This window comes from Stomoxys calcitrans, chromosome 4 (genome assembly GCF_963082655.1).
Source record: "Stomoxys calcitrans chromosome 4, idStoCalc2.1, whole genome shotgun sequence".
Taxonomy (NCBI): Eukaryota; Metazoa; Arthropoda; class Insecta; order Diptera; family Muscidae; genus Stomoxys; species Stomoxys calcitrans.
Genome location: NC_081555.1, coordinates 30095503 through 30116558, shown reverse-complemented (window position 1 = coordinate 30116558; position 21056 = coordinate 30095503). Strand labels below are relative to the sequence as shown.

Here is a 21056-nt window from a genome sequence, read left to right as displayed (position 1 = left end):
TACTAAGAGTATTTCTCGATTTTACAGATTGCAAAAACATTAAAAAAATCGAAATCATATGTTTTACGCCCTGAACGCGTTTAAAAGTTTGTTAACTTTCTGCGTCAGATGCTTCCGTACACTTATTGTGTAACCCATACAATACAGACCAACCTAATTAACGTTTTTAATAACAGCCAAGCAAGTGCGCACGTATGGTAAATTGTTAGCCGATTATATATTTAGTGCTTTAAAGAGGCGTTGAGCACTAATTGAGTATTGTCAATGTTATTGTGATTGAAATATCAGTGCAGGTAACTTTATGAAATGTAAACAACACATTTAAACATGACATTTAACGACCAAGTAATTAAGAGATGCCGCAAAGTTTTCATTTGATTAGATTACTTATTATTACATTAAATAATAATTAAGAGAGAACTTCATAATTTCTCATTTTTGTAAGCGTAAAGTATTTGTGGCATTGATATTTACAGCATTGGGATCATGGAATCTGTCAGCGGCGGAGTTTTTCCTCAAACAACCAATATAATTTGCCAACTTCATTATGATTTCGAGAGTTACAAATACACTGTATATAGATGTGCGGCCAAATTTGTTAAACTTCAAAAGATACTATTTAGTAAGTGGAAAACTTAATTAGAAGATTTGTTTACATTTTATCAACTTATTTTCACAGCAAATAATATCCCATATAAATTGGTATTGGCTGTTATGGATCGTCATGGAATAATGGACGATGTTAATTTGATGGTTCCGCCTTTCCAGTTAACCTCTTTGATACATGACATATTTTTTGCCTGTGAAAAGCTAGGGCATTTCACTAAGATGGTATCATATGGCCTGGAATCAGCTACAGCCGTTCTTTCGAATTTCTTTTGGAATATTTTTGATCCGTAGGTATGATCATATACTTTTGATTTATCAATTACATAGAAATCTTTTATTTAACAGACATCGTCGCCATTCGATATCTCTTTTGGAGATTAAGATAACATTTCTCTTGTTGTGTAAGTTGCATGCTTCAGACCAAATGGTCTTGGAATTTTACAATTTACTATGTAACAGGAAGACAAAATGTGTATCTAAGCTCAACTTTGAATATATGCTGAACATTTTGTCGAAAATATTCTCATATATAGGGGAGGCATCAGCATATGGATCTCAAAACACCACAACGGTCTTGGATCAGTCCTATGCTAGGGTAGGTACTATGGTGTACTATATTTCTGTATGAAAAATAATTTTCATTTTATTTTAGTGCCACAATTTGTCTGGCCTAACTGAATATCAGTTTCACTGTTTGTGGACCACAACACAAACACGTTTCCTTATATACGCAAATTTAATTGCACTCATTAAACGGATTGAAGACACAGAGAAGCTGATTCATCTCAACACTTGTGCATCTTGTCACGTTGAAAAAATAACTGGAATTCGCTTTAAATGTCAAAATTGCAAAGAACTCTCGTTGTGTTTAAAATGTTTTGCCAAGGGCTATTCCAATAATAAACATGACTCCAGACATCGAATGTATGAAGTATATGTTGAGGTAAGAAGGGACGAACTAAAACTACATATACGGTTGTTTAATATAAGCTTGTCGCAATTTTAGGATGTACCACCTAAAAAATTCTCTTACTACTTAGCCAAATTATGCACAGGTATTTTTTGTGCGGCTAAACGCTCAAGTGATGATACCAAAGGTTTTGCTAACGAAACGGTAACACAGAATGACACAGAGTTGGTAACCATTGCCACCAATAGAACATCAAATGCATCAACCGTTAGTGTTAAGGCATCCGCTGGTAATGCTGTTTCAGCTGCACAGAAAAAAGTTTTCGAAGAAAAAAGCAAAAGTGATAATAATAGTCAAAAAATTGAAGTGGATGGTAAGAAACTCCAAAATAAATTATGCGCATTAATATGTATATTTTTACAAATTATTCCTATTTTACAGCTTCGTTAGCTTGTCTTACAACAACTGCTTCGACAGCCTTAAATGTTTCTGGAAAATTGCAAACCATAATTGACAAACTTCTGAATCAAAATGAGTATGGCCTAAAATGCTTAATTCTCAATTTTGTTGAATTCTATTAACACAGTTAACTATTTGCAGAAAACTGGAGGACCAATTAAAATATATAGAATCATCAACGACAGAAGAAATATCGCATTTCTTAAGAGAACATCAAGAATTTCTAAGGGAAATAATAGCGGAAATGCGAAGTTTTTCGGTAAATTTTTAGTAGTAATAAAAATTATAGTAGATCAATTGTAACAATTATCTCGTATTCATATTAGACTGTACATTCGGAAACCTCAAAAACATTTTTGCCAAGTAGCACCCCAAACCGGTGGGGAGTACCAGGCATGGATAATCTAAGCGCTGTAGTTAACACACAATCTATTTGTAATAGTTTTCCATATGAAGACAAAGCAAGGGATAATCTAACTCATTCAAGTAAGTTTAACATATAATAAATTATTACCAAAAATAATTATTTACAAGCAAAAAAATTACTTAGTTAATGGTGCAGATGTTAATCGTACCTATCTTGATGCCAATAAATCGGATTATTCCATTAACGATTTGAGCCTATGGTTTAATCAAAGGCGTTTATCATCCCAACCTCACAATTCTATGGCCATGGTACAACCACTTTCCGTTCTGACGGAAGTCACATCGCAGGATGAACTTAATTATTATGGCCTTAATTCCCGTGATACAGAATTGGATAATTTTAAATTACTTTTGAATAAAGTTAAAGAAATTGTAGATGACTCTTACAGCGACAATGCGGACTTGTCCGAAGCTACACAAAATTTGGAAAATGTTCTGGAATCAATAATCAATACCGAAGCAGACCGAAAACTGAGCCTAAATTAATTTGTAATCATTCCATCCATCACATTGTTATGAACAATTGCAATATATTTTCAGTAGCTTTAAGTTATAAGCGTTAAAAATCCAGAACACACAATTTTAACTATTTTGTACAATAAATTTTATACATACTTTTATAAATCTGTTTTCCTCTTGACAAAAACAAAAACCTTTTCTTTAATATATTCTTTGTTTTTGATGATATTTTCCCCTTTCGATGTCGGGCATGTTCTTGAATTCACTATCCTTTAGAAACAATTTAGGTTTCTCGTGTAAACAATGTACTGCAATTAATTGCTTGAGATAAAATACTTTTTTTTTTTTTTGCCTACAAATGAAAAATTCTTTTTCATAACGCCAGGGGAAATAGATACCAGATTTCAGATTTGTAGTTTAGTGTTATTTACGTTCATTATTATTCTTTCTTTCATTTCGAAATTCAAGTTTTTCATATAGTGTAAAATCGTGACGATTTTTCTTATATTGCTATAGCTTATTTATGTTTAAGAAAAACAATTACAAAAAGATTATTCGTACTGCTGGATACAAATTACAACACCTTGTATCTGCCCTTGTTGAACACATGATGCGCTGAACTAAGTTTCAACAATTCCTCTTTGATAAGGCGGGTTATTTCACGTTTTGCCTTTTGCACTGCTAACTCACTGCAGCTTTCAATGGCCAAATATAATTTTCGCTCACCTTCTGGTGGGTTTTTGCCATTCGGAACATAAGTTCCACGTACTGTTAGACCTGCCTCGGAGTATTCAGAAATTTGGGCTAGGGCTTCTTTCGAGGTCACCTTCCAACGGGCCTGCTGTGGGAAATCATTAATTTCCAATTCTTCTTCGTATTTTGTAAAGGAATTGGCTTGATTTGGTAGTAGCCCGGAAACGGAACTTTCTTCGTCATCTTTAGGTTGATAGTTAAGTTTATTGTTGAGTTTGGCAGCCAACTGTTCCACAACGGAACGGGCAGTAATCATTGGCTGTGTAGCATTGGAACCCTTGAGTATGGCTTCGGCTGCTACTTGCGTGGATGCCTTGCCATCAGCACCCAAATTCTTATTGGTGCTGATCTTTGAAGCCAAACGTTTGGCCAACTCAAGTTTGTCGGAACCGACTGCAGTGGTGGCTGCGACATTATTTCCACCAGCAATGACTGTACTGCCAGCCGCGGGAGTAGTGGCTACCATTGTAACAGCCGGTGTGGGCATTGAGGTATCTTTTACTGTTCTCTTGGCTGCAAAAAGTTGCTCAATTTGTTGATCGATATCTTGCTCTATGTCTTCCTCGTCATCGGAATCAGCTAGGCCCAAAGCTGCTTTTTGTAGTTTCTTACTCTCCTTGGCTGCGTTGGCTTCTTGTTCGTCGAATTTGAAACCTTTACCACTGAATCCTCCACCTGTATGGACTTTCTTTCCCTCTGCTTCCTGCGACGCCTTATAATCATTCCAAAGTTTTTGCAAATCTTCGGGGACAGGAGTTTCAGATAATTCAAAAGCCCGTATAATATCACCAGCATATCGTCCTTGCTCGGGTGTAAGGAAAGTCCAAGCGCTACCTTTTTTTCCGGCTCTGCCTGTGCGGCCGCATCTATAAAGAAAAAGATCACATGTTTCATGAACAGAACTGGCAATAGTTAAGAAATTATAAAAACTGTTAAATAGCATACCTATGTACGTAGTCTTCATAGTGATTTGTAACATCATAGTTCACAACTAGTATCAAATCTTTGACATCTAAACCTCGAGCTGCCACAGAGGTGGCTATCAAAAGACGCACCTTACCAGATTTAAAATCCAATATAGTAGAATCACGATCGAACTGATCGATGCCACCATGTAAGCTCATACAGGGATATGAGGCTTTCATTAGGTCTTTCAAGAGAATATCGGCGTTCTCTTGTTTGTCAACGAACACAATAATGCTGCCCTTTTCCTGATATATACCCAATAGTTCCAAAAGTTTAAAGAATTTGGCTTCATCTTCCATAATGGCAACGTGCTGTTCTACATCTTTGCAAACTATGGATCGTCCACCTACAATTACTTCTATGGGCTTCTTCAGTATGCGACGAGCTAACGCCTCCATTTGTCTTGGGAAAGTTGCACTAAACATTACTGTCTGACGATCAGGCCTTACATTGTCAATGATACGCATTACCTGCGGTTCGAAACCCATGTCGAACATGCGATCGGCTTCATCCAAGACAATATAAGTAACGCGCCGCAAATTTGTGACTCGTCCAGAGTTTGCTGCTAGCATGTCAATCATACGCCCTGGGGTGCAGACTATAATTTCAGCCCCCCGTTTTAGTTCAGCTATTTGCTCCGAGATACCAGTTCCTCCATAAACACATACAACTCGCACATTCAAACTCTTGGAGAATTTGCGAATGTCTTTGCCAATTTGCATGCATAACTCACGAGTGGGAGCCATTATAACTGAAATAGGTCCATCGCCATCCTCTAGATGCGGCTGATCCAAGATATGCCTAAACATAGGTAAAATAAATGCTAGCGTCTTGCCACTGCCTGTTTTCGCAATACCTATTAAGTCCCGCCCCGACATGATGGCTGGAATCGCTTGACATTGTATAGGTGTTGGTTTTTCGAAACCAAGTTTTCGTAAGATGTCCATTTCTTTTTTGCTGACACCGCATTGAGCCCATGTCTATGAGAAAGGCGTAATAATCAATAAGAAAGAGTACAGGCATTGAAATTTTTTTAAAGTATTTTACATATATACATACCTTAATAGGTTTTGGACAACCTTTGCCCTTAACCTGTATACCTTCCAATTCGGTTCGATACTTTTCAACTTCCTGCTGTGTCATACGAACTAGCTCTGGCACTTCCACGTAGAAATTTTTACGGAATGGTGCATACTCCACACCAGAATGATCAATTTTGGCCAATTCTTTGCGATGCTTGTTAGCTAAGCTGGCAGCAGTATCTTTTATATCTTCCAATTCCTCCTCGCTGGAATATTCCAAACTATCCATATTCTGTTCAATTAGTTCTCCTTTGTCCTTGTTAACTGTGGTTTTCTTTTTGGCGCCAGTAAGAATTACAACTCCTTGTTGTTTTTTGGGCTGTGTTATGATATGATTGATTTGCCTCACTTCTTTGGCAACCTCTTGCATATAGGCATCTAATGGATCAATTTCGTCATCGTCTTTAGCAGCTTCGCTCACCATGATTGCCTCATTTTTTGCTTCCTCTTCCTCTTTTTGTAGCTTTTTCAGTTGTTCGCCTTTTAGCTCCTCCTCTTCTCGTAAGGCTTCAATTTTAGCTTTGGCCGCACTTACAATGCTCTTGGAAGACTTCAATCTATCGACTTTTTCGTCGTCGTCATCCTCTTTGGGCTTTTTGATTCTATGGAACTTGGAAGGCGGTGAATCTGGCTCTTTGCTGAGATCTACTGTAATGCTGTTGTCCTCCTCCTCCGATTCGTCCTCTAAGCTCCATTTCTTTGCTGCTGCTGTTGCAGAAGGGGGCAATAAAGATTTTATGTCCTTTTTATTTGCTTCTATTTCCTTTAGTTTTCTCTCTGCCCGCCAACGTTCAATACGTTCACGACGTTTTATCATTTCCAGTTCTAGTCGACGCTGTTCCTCTTCCTTGTCTATTTCTTCCTCCTCAGGAGATGAACTGCTTGAATCAGCATTTATGACTATCATTGGTGTTGGGGATTTTGTTGGCAGTTGTGCTTGGTCTTTTTCGCGTTGCCTTTCCAGTTCTCTCTGCCGCTCTCTCTCACGTTCACGATCTCTTTCACGTTCTTTTTCCTTTTCCCTCTCTCGCTCTCTATCTAAGTGTCTCCTATATAAAATGAAGGGATTTAAGATATGTTGCTTTGTAATAGTACTGTGTATAGGACATACTCTTTTTCCCTCTCATATTCCTTTGACTTTGTTTGGGTGGGAGATGGTCTTCTACGCTTTTCATCACGCCTACGGTCGAAATCTCGAATATCGCGTTCACCACGATCTCGTTTTCTTTCATCTCTTTTTCCATTGCGAGATGGTCTATCCTTCGGTGAACGAGATCTACTTCGGGAATAGCGGCGCTTTCGCTCGCGATCCCTCTCGCGTTCTCTTTCATAATCACGATCTCGTTCGCGTTCTCCTCTATCACGGTCACGGTCTCTTCTGTAAAAACAAATTATTTAATAGATTGGTTTAAAATTTTTGAAAATCATTGCAGTTTTACTCCTGCTTTCTTCAACGCCTCGAAAATAATATTCTGCAAATGGACATCGCCAAGCTTTTCCCACCTTATAGTACCTCAAAGATATAATGGATATATTACACGGGAAACATAGATGTTTGTTGCTTCGATTCCCATTAAAATAATATTTGGCTAAGGCTCATCCCAAAATTTTTCCCACCCCGGAGTACTCAAAGATGTATGGGAAAAAATTAAGTATGTTAATATGTTACATCACCACCGTCCATACTTTTGGATAGTTTTACTAATCTCGGAGACTTGACTATATGAAATCATTAAAAAATTCTAATTCAAGTTAGTCTCAGTGGGTCAATGACATATTGGACAAGACCGTCATAACTCTAAATTTGACAAACCTAAAATCTTTAAAATTGCGAAAATAATTAATTAACATATAGCTCTTTAATAACGCAGATCTTACTTGTTAACCACTTATCTATTCAAAAAGGGTAATTAAGCATAATTAAAATTGTCATGATCATATGCAACATTGTTCAATTTACAAAAATTGAGAATTTTTAGATATGATTCTCTTGCCTCAAATTTTTTTCCATTTGATAATATTGACAATCTGTACACCAAATACAGTCACGCTCTTACCCAGAAGAGGAATTCTTCGACATTACTGGCAATAAAATTTCAAAAAAATGTAAGAATTCTTTAAAACTTAACACGCGCTGTGTTTAGACGTCAATTATTGCTTTCGAAACCTTTCAGTTGTTTTTAAAATTATTAATTATTGCAGAAAAATAAAAATGCCGGACCAAGCAAAACAAGTCAAACGTTTTGTTGTCAAAAACAGCTGAAAGAAATATAACCTCAGAGATGGGAATGTGGATATGGAAAGTATACTTATAGGATGTTTACACTATGAAACACCGTGAAACATTTGTACTGACAAATGGATCTTGGGATAAATATACAAATTTTCGATTAAATCGAGCTTTAATTTCATCGAACATACATGTAGGCACATGTCTATATAGGATTCACTGAATGAGGTAAAGCCAAGCGATCAGACGACATACAATTTTTTTAAATGTTGGCAGTACTTGACATTGGGTATGTCAACTTGTTTTCTTTTTACATTCATTCTTTGTTAACGTTTTCTCCCATTTGATGACATTATCAATCGGCAGATATGACATTCTTAATGATGTTCATAAGGCATATCAACTTAATGTTTTCGCAAGTGACCTAACTTACTATTAGTGAATCCTGATGTCTATAAAAAGTACAATACATATGAGAATACATGCCGAATAGGGCGCGCTCTCTTAGTATTAGACGTACATAAGACAAGTCTTAAGACCAAAATAGAATGTTGCAAAAATGCAACTTTGCACATAAATTCCACAGAAGCAACGCTGAAAAGTTAAAAAAATGTCATCTTTATCGTTTGAAGTGAGGCGCATTCTGTTTTGCCACACGTGAAGTAGTGTTTTAAAGTGTCGAAGTTAAAAATTGTTTAACTTTTGCGAGTTGATTTTTGACATTTGTTTGCAGCGTTGCATTTTCCAACATTCAACGGAGCGTCTCCTCAAAGCGCTCATTCTGTTTGGGCACTTATGGGTTATGCCACAGTAATAATAATCGGTGTCGAAGTAAATAAAATAATCGGTGGCGCAGTAAAAAAAAATAATTCCATTGTTTTCGTGAAAGAAAAAGAAAATCTCATTTTGGAAAAACTGTGCGTGTAATCAAAAGATTACAAAGCTAAAAACAAAGTGTCTGAGGCAGAGATTGCGAAATTAATTTTTTATTACGTGTTATAATAACGGCTTCAAAATTGGCAAAATACGGAAAAACAGAAAAATGAGTTATAATGACAAGAACGATGGGATTACAAAGGAGGAGTGGATACAGCGACTGGAGCAGTTCCCTTTCAAGCAGGCCGACATGAATCGTTTAATTATGAACTACTTGGTTACAGGTTTGTATTTTAAGATGAGCATTCGCGTCTGGTTTCTTATCAAAATTGGTCTTTATTAGAGGGTTTTAAGGAGGCGGCAGAAAAGTTCCAAGTTGAAGCTGGTCTTCTCGAGCCTTCCGTTGAACTCAATTCCCTGGACGATCGCATATTAATACGTGAAGCCATACAGAATGGTCGTATACAGGAAGCCACACATTTGGTTAATCAATTGCATCCTGAGCTATTGGATGGGGACCGTCATTTGTTCTTTCATCTTCAACAATTACAGTTGATTGAACTCATAAGGTGAGTTTGTTTATAACTATTGTATAACAAAGGCTGCTATATATTACATTTTTGAAATAGGGTGGGCAAAATAGAAGAGGCCTTGTCATTTGCTCAAAGTCGTTTATCTGAAGCTGGAGAAGATATACCTGAGGTGTTGTGCGAATTAGAACGTACCTTGGCTCTCTTGGCATTTGAAAAGCCACAAGACAGTCCCTTTTCATATCTTTTAGAGCAGTCCCATAGACAAAAGGTAATTGTACGAATATTCAAGGATCGATTTGGAAGGTTAACTTTTTCTCTTTTAGATTGCCAGCGAATTGAATGCTGCCATACTGAAAAGTGAACACAGCGCCGATTCTACGCCGAAAATTATGTTTTTATTGAAACTGATCATGTGGGCTCAGTCCAAATTGGATGCCCGAGAGGTGAATTACCCAAAGATGAAAGATCTTGAAAATGCTCTTATTGATCCCAAGTGATCAGATTTTTTTAATATATAATTTTTTCGTAGTTATTGGCAATAGCATAAATAGGCGATAGAAGAACGAATCATAGAAAAGAATCATATTTAATATATAAACATGTACTTTAAAGAATTCATTTACATTTTATGCAACTGGTAGATATTAATCTCTCTATATATAACAAAATAAAAAAAATAAAAACTAGTAAGCCCAAGGTATTAATAAGGGGGTGCATGATGTAAAAAAGCGGCAATTGTTTCATAGAATTATGCCTTTTTCATTACCAAATGCTTTCAGAGCGCCTCTCGCAATACAATCTTGCCAATTTAAACACAGTTTAAAAGGTTTAAATGATGTAAGAAGTAATCTATCTAAGGCAAAAAAGGCAATATTCTATAGAATTTTTGCACGAATTCCTCTCTATATATGATTCTTTTTACCATACGTTTTTTAAATCTCTTAATAGAGTAAAGGCTTTTTGTTTCAAATGCCAAATGATTACAAAAACAAATTTATTTTAAACAAAGAATGTGATCTACGCATAAGTTGATTGAATTTATTTTTTCGATCATTACCAACCAAAAAATAAATCCATTGCTTTGTTCATGATTCCCGAACTCTTCTGTGGGGCGTTGGGATTTGAGACAACCGATGTGTCATTCTGAGCGCTTTTATATGCCGTCTGGGCTAATGGACGAATTTTCACATTTTGTCTGTTAAAAAGGGGAAAAACACGTTACAAATAAATATTTCTTTGAAATATATGGTAAATATACTTACTGGCCATTATTTTCACAAATATTTTCTTTATCAATTATAGCTTTATCTTTACATTGTGTGACCCCAATCATTATGTTATTGGATAATATCTTCTCATTATAGTTGAGGGCTTTATCACACTCAAGCCTAGAGGAATACTTCAAGTGCACCCAATTGCCATTTTGGGAAGGAAAGACTTTGTCCACGATTGTTCCACATTGTGCAAAGTGCTGCAAAACTACAGCTGTAGCGCTCGAGGGAAATCCAAACACAGTTATCCAAAATTCGGTATAACGAGGTTGTGGCGGGCACTGTAACAATTGCGAATTATTTACTGGAGCTCCTGGCAGCATAGGCGACATAATGCCAGCCCTGGATGTATTAAAGGAAGCATTGTTGTACGAATCGTTAAACTGCCCCGTGACATTGGCCATTTGTTGTTGAATACTTTGATTTAGGGCATAGGTAGAAGCAATACTGGCATTATGGTTGCCAATAATGGGAGTACCTAATTGAGATTGAGGCTGCAATGATCTCGTTGGCGTTTGCACCTGATTACGTTCATTACGCAAAGAATCGAAAAGTCCCTGCGTTGGTGGCCCTGAAATGCTGGTATTGTGACTTTGCATTGGGGTGCCGGGAAAATTCGAGTTTTGTTGAATGGGAGGTGTTTGCTGATATCCACCAAATAGCGTTTTTTGCCCCAAGCCTGACCTATTATAGTCTTGCTGTGGTGAGTTTGAAGCTCCGGGCGAAGTTGCAAAACCGAATGAAAGATTCCTATTACCAGCCTTGTTCGGGGAAAGAGTATTGTTGCGAGGCGTGGATGGGGTCTGTTGCTCACCCAATAGAAATGAAGGCAAATATGGGTTTGTAGCCGGACTACCACTTGGACTGCCTAAGGCCATTGGTTCCATATTTAAATTTCCTACTTACAAATAAACACAGATGAATAAAAATGATATGAATGGAATATAAATCCGTTTGCCTGGCCTGGTCGCCGCTTCTATTGTCTAAAAGTCAAATATGATAGTTGCCAGCTATTTATAGGTTAATGGGTAGTTCACAACGAATAACAGGCAAGGCTGTTCACATGTGACGATCGAGCTGTTGGCAATATGTGCTGTATTTTATTTTAGTTCTATTCAGTGCTAGAATTCTGGATATCAGTGCAAAGTTGTAGTGGTAAGTAATGTCGCATAGTTTTCCGAATGTGAAAAACGGCTCCGTTTTTACTGCATGTGAGTGGAGTAAAACTAGAAAAATATCAATGGCACTATCGATATATTATTTTTGTCTGATATCGATGGATATTTTTCCTATCGATATTATTAAGGTAAAATAAGCGATCCTACACTGAATGTATCCTATAAGATGAGGGCGAATTTTCATCCGATTGGGATACAATTTTCTACAATGATTTCTCTCATGACTTTCCACTGATTTATTAAATTTGGTTTTATTCGGTCTGTGCATTGATAAATCGATTTCCTTCTGCATAAATCGATCTCCTGAATTTTACTTCGCATTTTCGTTTGAAATATAGGTGATGTGATGGGAAATTAGCGATAGCGTCGATACTATCGATATTTAGTTTTAGAAATATCGAAAATATTGAATCGATAGTTTTCTAGAGTGGAGCCCAATTAAAGATGCATGTTGAATAAGAAGAAGCATGATTTTTTCTACGTCAACAATTCAAAGAACGATATTATTTTTCTGCACCTAAAACAATATCTAACCAAAAAGAAAAATGACTTTTAAATATTAGGCGAATAGCTTGTAGATTGGGACGTGGATAATACCTATTGCTTGACAAGCTGGGCCGTTGGCGTTGTATATAATACGTGAATACGTGTGCATGCAAATTTCAGGTAAAGAGGTAGAGCAATATGAGCAACGGGATTGGAAAGCGCACTGGTTCCAGGCATGTCCTGGTAGTGTTAACTCTGTGCATCCTGTGGTACATTATATCTTCGAGTAATAATGTCATTGGGAAAATGGTTCTTAATGAGTTTCCCTATCCAATGACGGTGACAATGATCCAACTTCTAAGTATTACCCTATATAGTGGGCCATTTTTTAATTTGTGGAAGATTCGCAAGTATCAAGAATTACCCAGAGGTTACTATCTGCGACTGATTATTCCTTTGGCTTTTGGAAAATTTTTGGCTTCCGTCACCTCGCATATATCGTTGTGGAAGGTACCTGTGTCCTATGCTCATACAGGTATGGTATTGTTGATGCACATCTTCACGTTTGCACATTTAAATAATATGATGACGTGTTAAAACTATATTAATATTGATAACTTGGGACATCCTTTCAGTTAAAGCCACAATGCCGCTATTTACTGTTATTCTATCGCGTTTGCTGTTTCGGGAGAAACAACCTTCTTTGGTTTATCTTAGTTTGATCCCTATAATAACAGGAGTTGGAATTGCTACATTGACTGAAATCTCATTTGATATGATGGGCTTAGTATCGGCATTAATATCAACAATGGGATTTTCTTTGCAAAATATATTTTCTAAAAAGGTAAGTTTCTCTAATTGATTATCTTTTTTTTTTTGATGAGTGCTAAAATTTCCTTACTATGTACATTTCTTGAAAGGAAATATCTTTTTCAAAAGGTTGTTGTTCTATCCAAATGAGTAGATAGTTTTCTTTTTAATGCGAAGTCTCAATGAGCCATTGGGTAAAACTCTGTTGTGCAAATTCAGTTAATGGAGACACCGTCTACCCGATCATCTGTGTAAAATACGGTGCTGGTCGAACAAATGACGGCTAATTTTGCACAGATACTTCTTATCGATGGACAACGATGGGTATTGCAAATGAGCCATATTGGTTAAGATTTGGATAGAGTCCATCAAAATGACTTCTTGGGCATGTTATGCCACTTCTCACTCGATTGATTAAAATTTTGCACAATGAATACTTTTATACAACATACGATCCAAGAATGGTATGAATCGTTTCATAACATGATATAGCTCCCAATCACATGGCAGCCAGCTGTACGTACTGGATTGACCCGATGGAGTTCTTCATCGGCAAGGGCTGTCGCCTCAGTGTATAACACACTGCTACAACAACAACAACATGACATAGCTCCCAAATAAACTGATCTCCCGCTCGTACTTCTTGAGCCTCTAGAGGGCGCAATTCGTATGTGTTTTGTCTGAAATTTTGCTAAGACCTTCAACATCCCTCCCAAGCATGGTCTGAATCGGTGCATAACCTGATACAGCCCTCGTGTTAACCGATCTACCGATTTTACGTCTTGAGTCCCTTTTTGTTTCTGGCTCTAAAAGCTGTGCAAAGAACATGACACACGATACATGGTAGAAGGTATAAAATATTCAATACGGCCGAATTTAGCGGGTTTTTACTCGTTAAAGCTGTCTCCATACTGCGAGTTGAGCCACGCCATTTTTACTTTACTCGAGGCCTTACATATGTAGCCATCATTAATGAGAAATAAGGGAATGTATTCGCCAAGTTTCAAACGTGTCAATGTAGTCAACGTTCGTTACGGCCGAATTCTGCAGGTTTTAACTCGTTAAAGCTGTCTCCCGCGGCGAGTTGAGCCACGCCTTTTTTTTTTCTTCTTGACTCATGACCTTACACATATTGCCATCATTAATGAGGAATAAAGGAATGTATTCGCCAAGATTCAAACGTGCCAAAGTAGCCAACAAAGGCTTTCTGCAACTTTAAATTCGTTGAGCAGTCGTTAGTAACAATTCGCGTTTTGAAACAACAGAATACCCCTTTCTTTAAATTAAATATTTTACTTCATTTTTAAATATTATAATGTAAACATCCAAATAATTAAAATATCTTTTAAATATTTCAGGTGCTAAAAGATACTGGGATACATCATTTGCGTTTACTTCATTTACTAGGAAAATTGGCTCTATTTATGTTTTTACCAATTTGGTTGTATCTTGATAGTTTTAAAGTCATTCAACATCCAGCAATCGTAAGTTTTGCCCCTTAACTTTTATTGAAAACATATAATTCCAAAACTTTGATTCTTCTCCAACCATAGACAAACTTAGATTATCGTGTAATAGCACTTCTGTTTACCGATGGCGTTCTTAATTGGTTGCAGAACATTATTGCATTCTCAGTGTTATCGTTAGTGACGCCACTTACATACGCTGTGGCGAGTGCCTCGAAACGTATATTTGTGATAGCAGTCTCATTATTTATATTGGGAAATCCAGTTACATGGCTAAATTGCTTTGGCATGGGTTTAGCCATTTTAGGTGTTTTATGTTATAATAGAGTAAGTTCCTTATATGTTATGTTGAGTAAAAAAATGATTTTATTATTTTTATCTTTTTCGTTTTAGGCCAAACAAATATCAAAAGAAAAATCTATTATACCAACAACCACAACGAAGAGCAGCGTAAGTTATACGCCGCTTCAAAATACTATTGATCCTTATTATCAAGGCTCCCTGCTAACAAATCACAAGTCATCAAATGGCTATAGTCGCAATAATAGTCTCCTAGCCAATGGCAGTGGAATGCCAAACGGAAGTACAACTCGCCTTTTATTTGTTTAGCAAAAACGAATATGAATCTTAATGCATTTTATATAAAATATAAATGCATGAGTTCAGTATACATAGATTAATTTTTGTAAATAGTTTATCTTTCTGTAGATACGTAAATTTCAATTTATTTTGCCATTTTATTTAGAAACGGACCCAATTTGTTTTTTTTGTTTGTTTCATAATGCCTTCGTCTCAAAGATTTGCCCATTAAATGATTCACTTCTCAGTATTTGTTATCATTTATTTAATAAAAATGCCAATAGCGTCCTCTTATTATTTATAAATAACTTGACTAGCAAAATTATATGTAAATATCTACACTAACCAATAAAAAACCATAAACTATTACAAAAGCCTAAATGAAACTTCCTATTTTAAGGACTAAGCAACCCATAATTTAAGATAACACAATGAGAAAAAAACAGTTAATGTAAATTATTTAATAAAATGTTGTTTATTTAAGATAATTGAACTCTACTTCTTCATTGGTTTAAATAGCCTATATGTGCTAAAAATTCGCAGTATACCTTGGGCTGCTATGTTTTATTCAATTTTATTGAGTTGAATCCACTGATTAACAAGACGAGCTTCAAAACCAATATTCCGAAATAACGTTTGAGATTTTACATTTTCAAGTAGAATCCACGCGGTGATATTGATGCTTTCAGTTTTGGCAATGGCATAACTTATTGCTTTTACTACAATTGTACCAAATCCTTTTCGTTGTTCGGACTCTAGAACTTGTAGTATACTGGAATAAAAGAACATTTCAAATTAGTAATATGTTTATAAAGCTGAGATGTAATTTAAAGTATATAAATGCCAGTTTTTGTAAAAGAAAAATTAGATACAGACAAAATATTTTATTAAAGCCAATCAAAATAGATATCAATGCGGCGCATATCTTCTCAATAATGCTGGCGGCATTTGCTTTTCATCAGGCACGCCGTTCAGACTCAACTATAAAAATGAAAACCCTTATTCATAAAAGAGAGGTAGCCTTCTAAATAAAAGAGAGGTAGCCTTCTAAATACAATCGATGCTTTGCTCAGAATATATTCTATGACAAAATAGTTCTAAAAGTTTTTAAGGCAAAAATAGAAAGGAAGAATGTCTATGGTTTAAAAGTCCGTAAATGTAGCAAAACGCATGGTAACAACACCTGTTTTCATCTTAGCGACATTTTATAGTTGTAAGGCGTTTACTCAGGCCTACACCGGTCGGTAGAGTGAACAGATACAAAGGTTCGCACTTGACACCCACTGCAGTTGGATTTATGTACCGGGATCGATCCAGGATAACTGCTTGCCAATAACTGATTCTCCTTCAAAAATCTGCGGCTACAACAACCCGTCTAAGCATAACGAGAGAACTGGAGGCTGGACATCTACAAACTCAAATGAATGTCGTAGCATACACCACTCGACTTACCAGTTGCTTGATAAAGAACTTTTTGTCCCAATCATATAGCGGCATAATGGCAAATCATTGCCTATTCCTTGGAAAAGTCAAATAGGAACCTTTGTTCCGAGTGTCAAATTGCTATTGCGACCAAGATTGTGCCATACAGAGCAACCCTGCATTCAATAGCAATGCAATAAAAAAAGGAGAAAACATCTTCTCTTCAGTAAGAAAGGAGAAATAGCTTTTGTAACAGATAATTTTCCCAGCTCTTGGTATCCAACAGAGGCGGCGCTATGAATATTCTGGACCCAACACCGATGTTGAACCGGATGAAAAAATAACAATGCAGCCGATGTGTACTAGTGATGTGCTGATTAAACAGAAATAATCGGATTGTCGGTGTAATATGGCTAAAAGAATGCATAGCAATCTCGATATTGAATGCACACGAGCATTCAATATCGTATACCAGATTCATTCTAGAGTACTATATCATTGATTAAAATCTAAAAGCCGTTAAATCCATTATAGACTAGGTATTCAAAACTGGTAAAATCCTGGAAAAATCCAAGAAAATTAGTATTTACAATTTTATTTCCGCTTATGGAATCCCTATGCGTTCGAAGGTATTAAAAGCAGTGCTTTGCAGGGATGCCAATACATACCAGCAAAAAGGGTAACACACATTTTGAAAAGGTTAAAGAAAGAGTTTTTATACCCTTCTAAGTCGCTCTAACTTCGATTTTAGGAAATTTTACAAATGGGTGCGTAGTTGTAATAAAAAATATTTGTAATCGTGGCTTAGCATTGGGAATGTTAATAGAATAAGCCAAAAAATCAAGAAAATCACAACAAGTGTTCGAATTGATGCAAAATAATGAGGTGTCACCATCGATGGTTTTGTACTTTGCTCGCCCAACTGTCGATTTGGCTGAGCCATAAGAACGCCTGGTTCAAATCCAGAGTAGAACCTCAGAATAAATTTTCAGTGGTGGTTATCTCTTCATTAATGGTGGCGACATTTCTGATATATTCAGCGATGTAAGACTTTTGTGCGAAGTGGTATGATTAAGCAGCACGACATTCCAACTGCACGCATTCCTTAAAACTTAACATGTTTGTGAGAAAATTTATGTTTAATGTAATAGGCTAGGCAATGTGACAAAAATAGACAACAAAATTGTGATTTCAATAAAAAAAAAAACAAAATTAATTTATAATAAAGGGTAAAAAGCACTAAATAGAAATTCAAAAAAAGCGTCGATTTAGTGCCTTTTTTAGTTTGGCACTAGGTGGTTTCGAGTTTTTAATGACTTAAAAAGCTCCAAATCTAGTGCGAAAAGCACTAAGTTGGCATCACTGATGATGAGCGCACTAACACCCGGGCCCTTATCATTGAGCCTTGAATCGGACAGCACTCATTGCTATATGAAAAGTTTGTCGCTGCTCTTTAATGGAAAGTTTATGGGCATATTTGCATTTGCAATCTGAACCATATTCAGTACGGATGTCGAGGGTCTTAACAAAACTCTAATTGAATCAATTAATTTTTAATTGAAAATAGCCAAAATTTCAATCACGCGTAATTAAAAAAAGAATCCGGATTCTATTAAAAAATGATTGATTCAAATAATTTTTTACAACATTATTATTTTCAATTAAATTTTTAATTGAATTTGTGATATTTTTTCTTGTCCATGTTAAGATATTCACAAATGCCACCAGCACTAGTGAAGAGCAACAACAGCTGAAAATGGTTTTTGATGTTCTCGCCAGGATTTAAACTCAGACATTTTCCGTTTGCGACGCACCTTCTAACCTATTCACCAGGTTATCCATAATCATAAAGTAACAAAAGTTAAAAATAGTTGTACGATTTTCTTATTATTTTTGAATTCAGCTAAAAACAATTTCTTGCCTGGTTTTCGACATACATATGTATTATACGTAGGAAATGTATGTCATATACGTCAGAGTTTCCGACAGGCCATCCCTGATCCAATTATAACATTTTTTGTCTACACAAATTACACTACTCCCATGGTATACACATGATTCTGTGCATCTGTTGGAAGTAGTATTGATGGCTTCGTTGGGTTTACTTTCCCAATGTATGTCATTCATAAAGTTACTGTAAAAAAATATATGAATTGCTTTTAGTCTATGTCGGTAGCTAGACCTAAACCCGCTTCGCTACTCTTTCTTTTATAATTCGGGAAACAATTTTTTTGTATTTTCTGGAAAAACCCCGGAGATGTTTGTTTCTAAGGAGTGATCATGGATCCAAACATAAATCTCAAATTCGTATTCCAGGAGCATTTTCAATATTTTCAATATTTTTAACTCAATTTTTAATTGATGCGATTAAAAACTTAATAGGATATTTCGGTAATTTCAATAATTTTTTTAATGGGATCAATTAAAAAATTAAATAAAATTTAAAAAAATTCAATAGTTTTTTAATTGAATTTTTTCCAATCACCTTTTTCAAAAACTGTGATTGATATTATCATTTTTGTGATTGAAGCATTTTCAAAAAAAAAAAAAAAAAAATAAAATAATAATTGGATCAATAAATTTCGTGATTGAAACCGATTTTTATTGTTTTCTGTGTTAGTATTTAAGTAAAATTTCGAGCGGCTATCTTTACTCATTCGAAAGTGCGACTCCGCCTATAACGCCTGGATTACAAGTAATCGTAAGCCGAATATATTTTGAAATATTTTAAGAAGTGGGAATATTTCTTCCTCATCATAGGTTATCTACTATTTTTGCCTCTTCTTTCATAACATAATCTATTCAATATGTTGATAATTTTATGATCGACCTTTATTGTTCAATTTTGTTGTTATTTCATTCAAGCTTAAGGTCTTTGATTTCTTTTTTATTTATTCATTGGTATATTGAAATGATAGATTGAAATGCGAAATATCGATGAATAAATAACGAAATAAGAAATCAAAAACCTCGAGCTTGAATGAAATAATAATCTATCAGTTTATGTTTATTCCTACCATAATCTATTAGTATATTTTTGTGTTGCATAGTGTAATTAGAATATTTCTAGACTTACCCCAGGCCACTGAACTCGTTACGAAAAATCCAAGCAATTAAAGAGTTGTCCGCTTTCTTGAATACTCCAAACGTTGTATCGATTTCGATTAGACCCTTTAGGTAGTCCAATGAACCTTCTTTTTTATTGGGCCAATGTGAATGGACAAGTTCGGCATCTTCTTGCTGGAGTTGCCTTAATTCATAGCCATCGGGAATTCTGTTTTGACATTAAAATGTGTATAAAAATTTGTTGCATCAATTACATAGATTGGTGGATAACATACACTGGTGGATCCAAATTTAGGGCATTTTCACGCTTCAAAACAAAGAGAGAGGATGATCGTGCCCTTTGTATGGTGACACCTTTATTTGCAATAATCTGCCTTAATTCTTTTGAATATTCTGCTGCCACATTTACTAGCAAAGGACCACTCTGCCAACATATCAGTTCAGTTTTGTCCAGACATTCTAATAATTCTTTAAAATCCGGTTGCCAAGTGTGAAAGGTAACACTTTGGATCTAAATTTTTTTAAGATAAGCTATTAAACTTTGTTTTCTAGCTAAATCTAATTAAATAAATGTAAACACTCACTAAGTCTTGATGGAGACATATATAGGTACCGTATGTCCTAAAGTCACCTTTTGCATGTGTATAAAATTCTCTGCGAAATGAAATCCATTTTTTATTTTGATCCGATATTTTCAATTCTTTTAGTTTTTCATTCCATTTACACTGATTGTAGATGAGCAGATATTGAGGACTATCAATGCCATATTTTTGTTTATATAGTTGCAAAAGTTCTTCAAGTTCAGGTTCAGTTAGAGGCCTTAAAATTTCAGGCTTAGTTATGCCGTTTGACATTATTGCGTCGTTATCTGAATATTTTGTAACTTTTGTAGCGATAATTTGCCGATTGGAACTGAATTGTCTGCAACTACTACTGACGGTAGTGTGGAGATGGCTGGACGTGTAGTTACGTTTGATAACATAACAATTGAGAACTTGACAGCATAATGTAGCCTAAAATACAAAAGAGTCTAACTTAATTTTTCATTTCTTGGAGTGGGAAGTCAAAAAATATTAAGAAAAATAGAAAGTATAGTTTTTTTTATTTTATCTCTCCATAAAATATAATTTATATAATTACAATTGCAAAGTAAAAAAAAAAAATATGTGAAAAATGTTAAGCTGAATTAGTGAAAAGCGGAAAAAATTTGGATGTAAACCAATAGAATAGACAAATTCCAAACGCAAAAAATTTTCACAAATTGAATAATGCAAATCGGGTATATATATCTTATATATATATATATAAATAAATTTGTGTTTGTTTGTCGGTTTGGTTGTTTGTGTGTTCCGTATAGACCCAAAAACGGCTGAATCGATTTTCTTGAAATTTTCACAGATGGTGCATAATGATCACGTGGTTGTTGTTGTTGTAGTAGCAATGTGCAGTATACTGAGGCGCCAGCCCTTGCCGAT

The 21056-nt window shown here is 35.5% G+C and overlaps 6 protein-coding genes across 8 annotated transcripts; 3 read left to right on the top strand and 3 right to left on the bottom strand.

Annotated features, from left to right (window-relative positions):
• Window positions 1-419: 419 nt before the first annotated feature.
• LOC106093150 (dystrotelin) lies at window positions 420-3028 on the top strand. 2 transcript variants are annotated; one of them, XM_013260163.2, is made up of 9 exons: window positions 420-622; window positions 680-896; window positions 955-1204; window positions 1262-1552; window positions 1616-1892; window positions 1961-2054; window positions 2120-2237; window positions 2305-2464; window positions 2529-3028. In XM_013260163.2, the coding sequence occupies exons 1-9, from the start codon at window positions 487-489 to the stop codon at window positions 2888-2890; spliced, it is 1905 nt and encodes a 634-aa protein (XP_013115617.2). In that variant the 5' UTR covers window positions 420-486; the 3' UTR covers window positions 2891-3028. The 2 variants fall into 2 exon arrangements, with proteins under 2 accessions (XP_013115617.2, XP_013115619.1); XM_013260165.2 differs by lacking the exon at window positions 420-622 and having other exon boundaries at window positions 742-900.
• Window positions 2906-7911, bottom strand: LOC106093149 (probable ATP-dependent RNA helicase DDX46). Of its 2 annotated transcripts, none has more exons than XM_013260161.2 (5): window positions 7722-7911; window positions 6776-7042; window positions 5642-6713; window positions 4562-5562; window positions 2906-4482 (listed from the first exon to the last, which is right to left on the bottom strand). In XM_013260161.2, exons 1-5 carry the CDS (start codon window positions 7742-7744, stop codon window positions 3438-3440), a joined length of 3408 nt encoding a protein of 1135 aa, XP_013115615.1. In that variant the 5' UTR covers window positions 7745-7911; the 3' UTR covers window positions 2906-3437. The 2 variants fall into 2 exon arrangements, with proteins under 2 accessions (XP_013115615.1, XP_013115616.1); XM_013260162.2 differs by having other exon boundaries at window positions 7659-7745.
• An 804-nt stretch (window positions 7912-8715) lies between these two features.
• Window positions 8716-9993, top strand: LOC106093154 (glucose-induced degradation protein 8 homolog). The gene is made up of 4 exons (XM_013260170.2): window positions 8716-9054; window positions 9114-9339; window positions 9400-9571; window positions 9627-9993. Exons 1-4 carry the CDS (start codon window positions 8937-8939, stop codon window positions 9798-9800), a joined length of 690 nt encoding a protein of 229 aa, XP_013115624.1. The 5' UTR covers window positions 8716-8936; the 3' UTR covers window positions 9801-9993.
• Window positions 9994-10296: 303 nt separating this feature from the next.
• On the bottom strand, window positions 10297-11576 carry LOC106093153 (nucleoporin Nup35). Its single transcript, XM_013260169.2, has 3 exons — window positions 11533-11576; window positions 10566-11472; window positions 10297-10498 (listed from the first exon to the last, which is right to left on the bottom strand). The coding sequence occupies exons 2-3, from the start codon at window positions 11459-11461 to the stop codon at window positions 10357-10359; spliced, it is 1038 nt and encodes a 345-aa protein (XP_013115623.1). The 5' UTR covers window positions 11462-11472; window positions 11533-11576; the 3' UTR covers window positions 10297-10356.
• A 629-nt stretch (window positions 11577-12205) lies between these two features.
• LOC106093151 (solute carrier family 35 member E1 homolog) lies at window positions 12206-15581 on the top strand. The gene is made up of 5 exons (XM_013260166.2): window positions 12206-12773; window positions 12874-13082; window positions 14407-14532; window positions 14602-14841; window positions 14908-15581. Exons 1-5 carry the CDS (start codon window positions 12437-12439, stop codon window positions 15121-15123), a joined length of 1128 nt encoding a protein of 375 aa, XP_013115620.1. The 5' UTR covers window positions 12206-12436; the 3' UTR covers window positions 15124-15581.
• LOC106093152 (uncharacterized) lies at window positions 15546-20549 on the bottom strand. The gene is made up of 4 exons (XM_013260167.2): window positions 20166-20549; window positions 19857-20092; window positions 19592-19789; window positions 15546-15865 (listed from the first exon to the last, which is right to left on the bottom strand). The coding sequence occupies exons 1-4, from the start codon at window positions 20433-20435 to the stop codon at window positions 15658-15660; spliced, it is 912 nt and encodes a 303-aa protein (XP_013115621.1). The 5' UTR covers window positions 20436-20549; the 3' UTR covers window positions 15546-15657.
• Window positions 20550-21056: the final 507 nt, after the last annotated feature.

Coding starts and splice junctions, on each gene's coding strand:
- LOC106093149 (XM_013260161.2), bottom strand. CDS start 7,744: ATGTCGAAGAATTCCTCTTCTGG. Junction 6,714..6,775: donor GAATATGAGAGGGAAAAAGA/GTATGTCCTATA, acceptor CATTTTATATAG/GAGACACTTAGATAGAGAGC. Junction 5,563..5,641: donor GTTGTCCAAAACCTATTAAG/GTATGTATATAT, acceptor CCTTTCTCATAG/ACATGGGCTCAATGCGGTGT.
- LOC106093154 (XM_013260170.2), top strand. CDS start 8,937: ATGAGTTATAATGACAAGAACGATGGGATTACAAAGGAGGAGTGGATA. Junction 9,055..9,113: donor TATGAACTACTTGGTTACAG/GTTTGTATTTTA, acceptor GGTCTTTATTAG/AGGGTTTTAAGGAGGCGGCA. Junction 9,572..9,626: donor AGCAGTCCCATAGACAAAAG/GTAATTGTACGA, acceptor TTTCTCTTTTAG/ATTGCCAGCGAATTGAATGC.
- LOC106093151 (XM_013260166.2), top strand. CDS start 12,437: ATGAGCAACGGGATTGGAAAGCGCACTGGTTCCAGGCATGTCCTGGTA. Junction 13,083..14,406: donor AAAATATATTTTCTAAAAAG/GTAAGTTTCTCT, acceptor TAAATATTTCAG/GTGCTAAAAGATACTGGGAT. Junction 14,842..14,907: donor GTGTTTTATGTTATAATAGA/GTAAGTTCCTTA, acceptor TTTTCGTTTTAG/GCCAAACAAATATCAAAAGA.
- LOC106093150 (XM_013260163.2), top strand. CDS start 487: ATGGAATCTGTCAGCGGCGGAGTTTTTCCTCAAACAACCAATATAATT. Junction 897..954: donor TTTTGGAATATTTTTGATCC/GTAGGTATGATC, acceptor TTTATTTAACAG/ACATCGTCGCCATTCGATAT. Junction 1,205..1,261: donor TGGATCAGTCCTATGCTAGG/GTAGGTACTATG, acceptor ATTTTATTTTAG/TGCCACAATTTGTCTGGCCT.
- LOC106093153 (XM_013260169.2), bottom strand. CDS start 11,461: ATGGAACCAATGGCCTTAGGCAGTCCAAGTGGTAGTCCGGCTACAAAC. Junction 10,499..10,565: donor ATTTGTGAAAATAATGGCCA/GTAAGTATATTT, acceptor CCTTTTTAACAG/ACAAAATGTGAAAATTCGTC.
- LOC106093152 (XM_013260167.2), bottom strand. CDS start 20,435: ATGTCAAACGGCATAACTAAGCCTGAAATTTTAAGGCCTCTAACTGAA. Junction 20,093..20,165: donor TATGTCTCCATCAAGACTTA/GTGAGTGTTTAC, acceptor AAAAAAATTTAG/ATCCAAAGTGTTACCTTTCA. Junction 19,790..19,856: donor CTAAATTTGGATCCACCAGT/GTATGTTATCCA, acceptor ATGTCAAAACAG/AATTCCCGATGGCTATGAAT.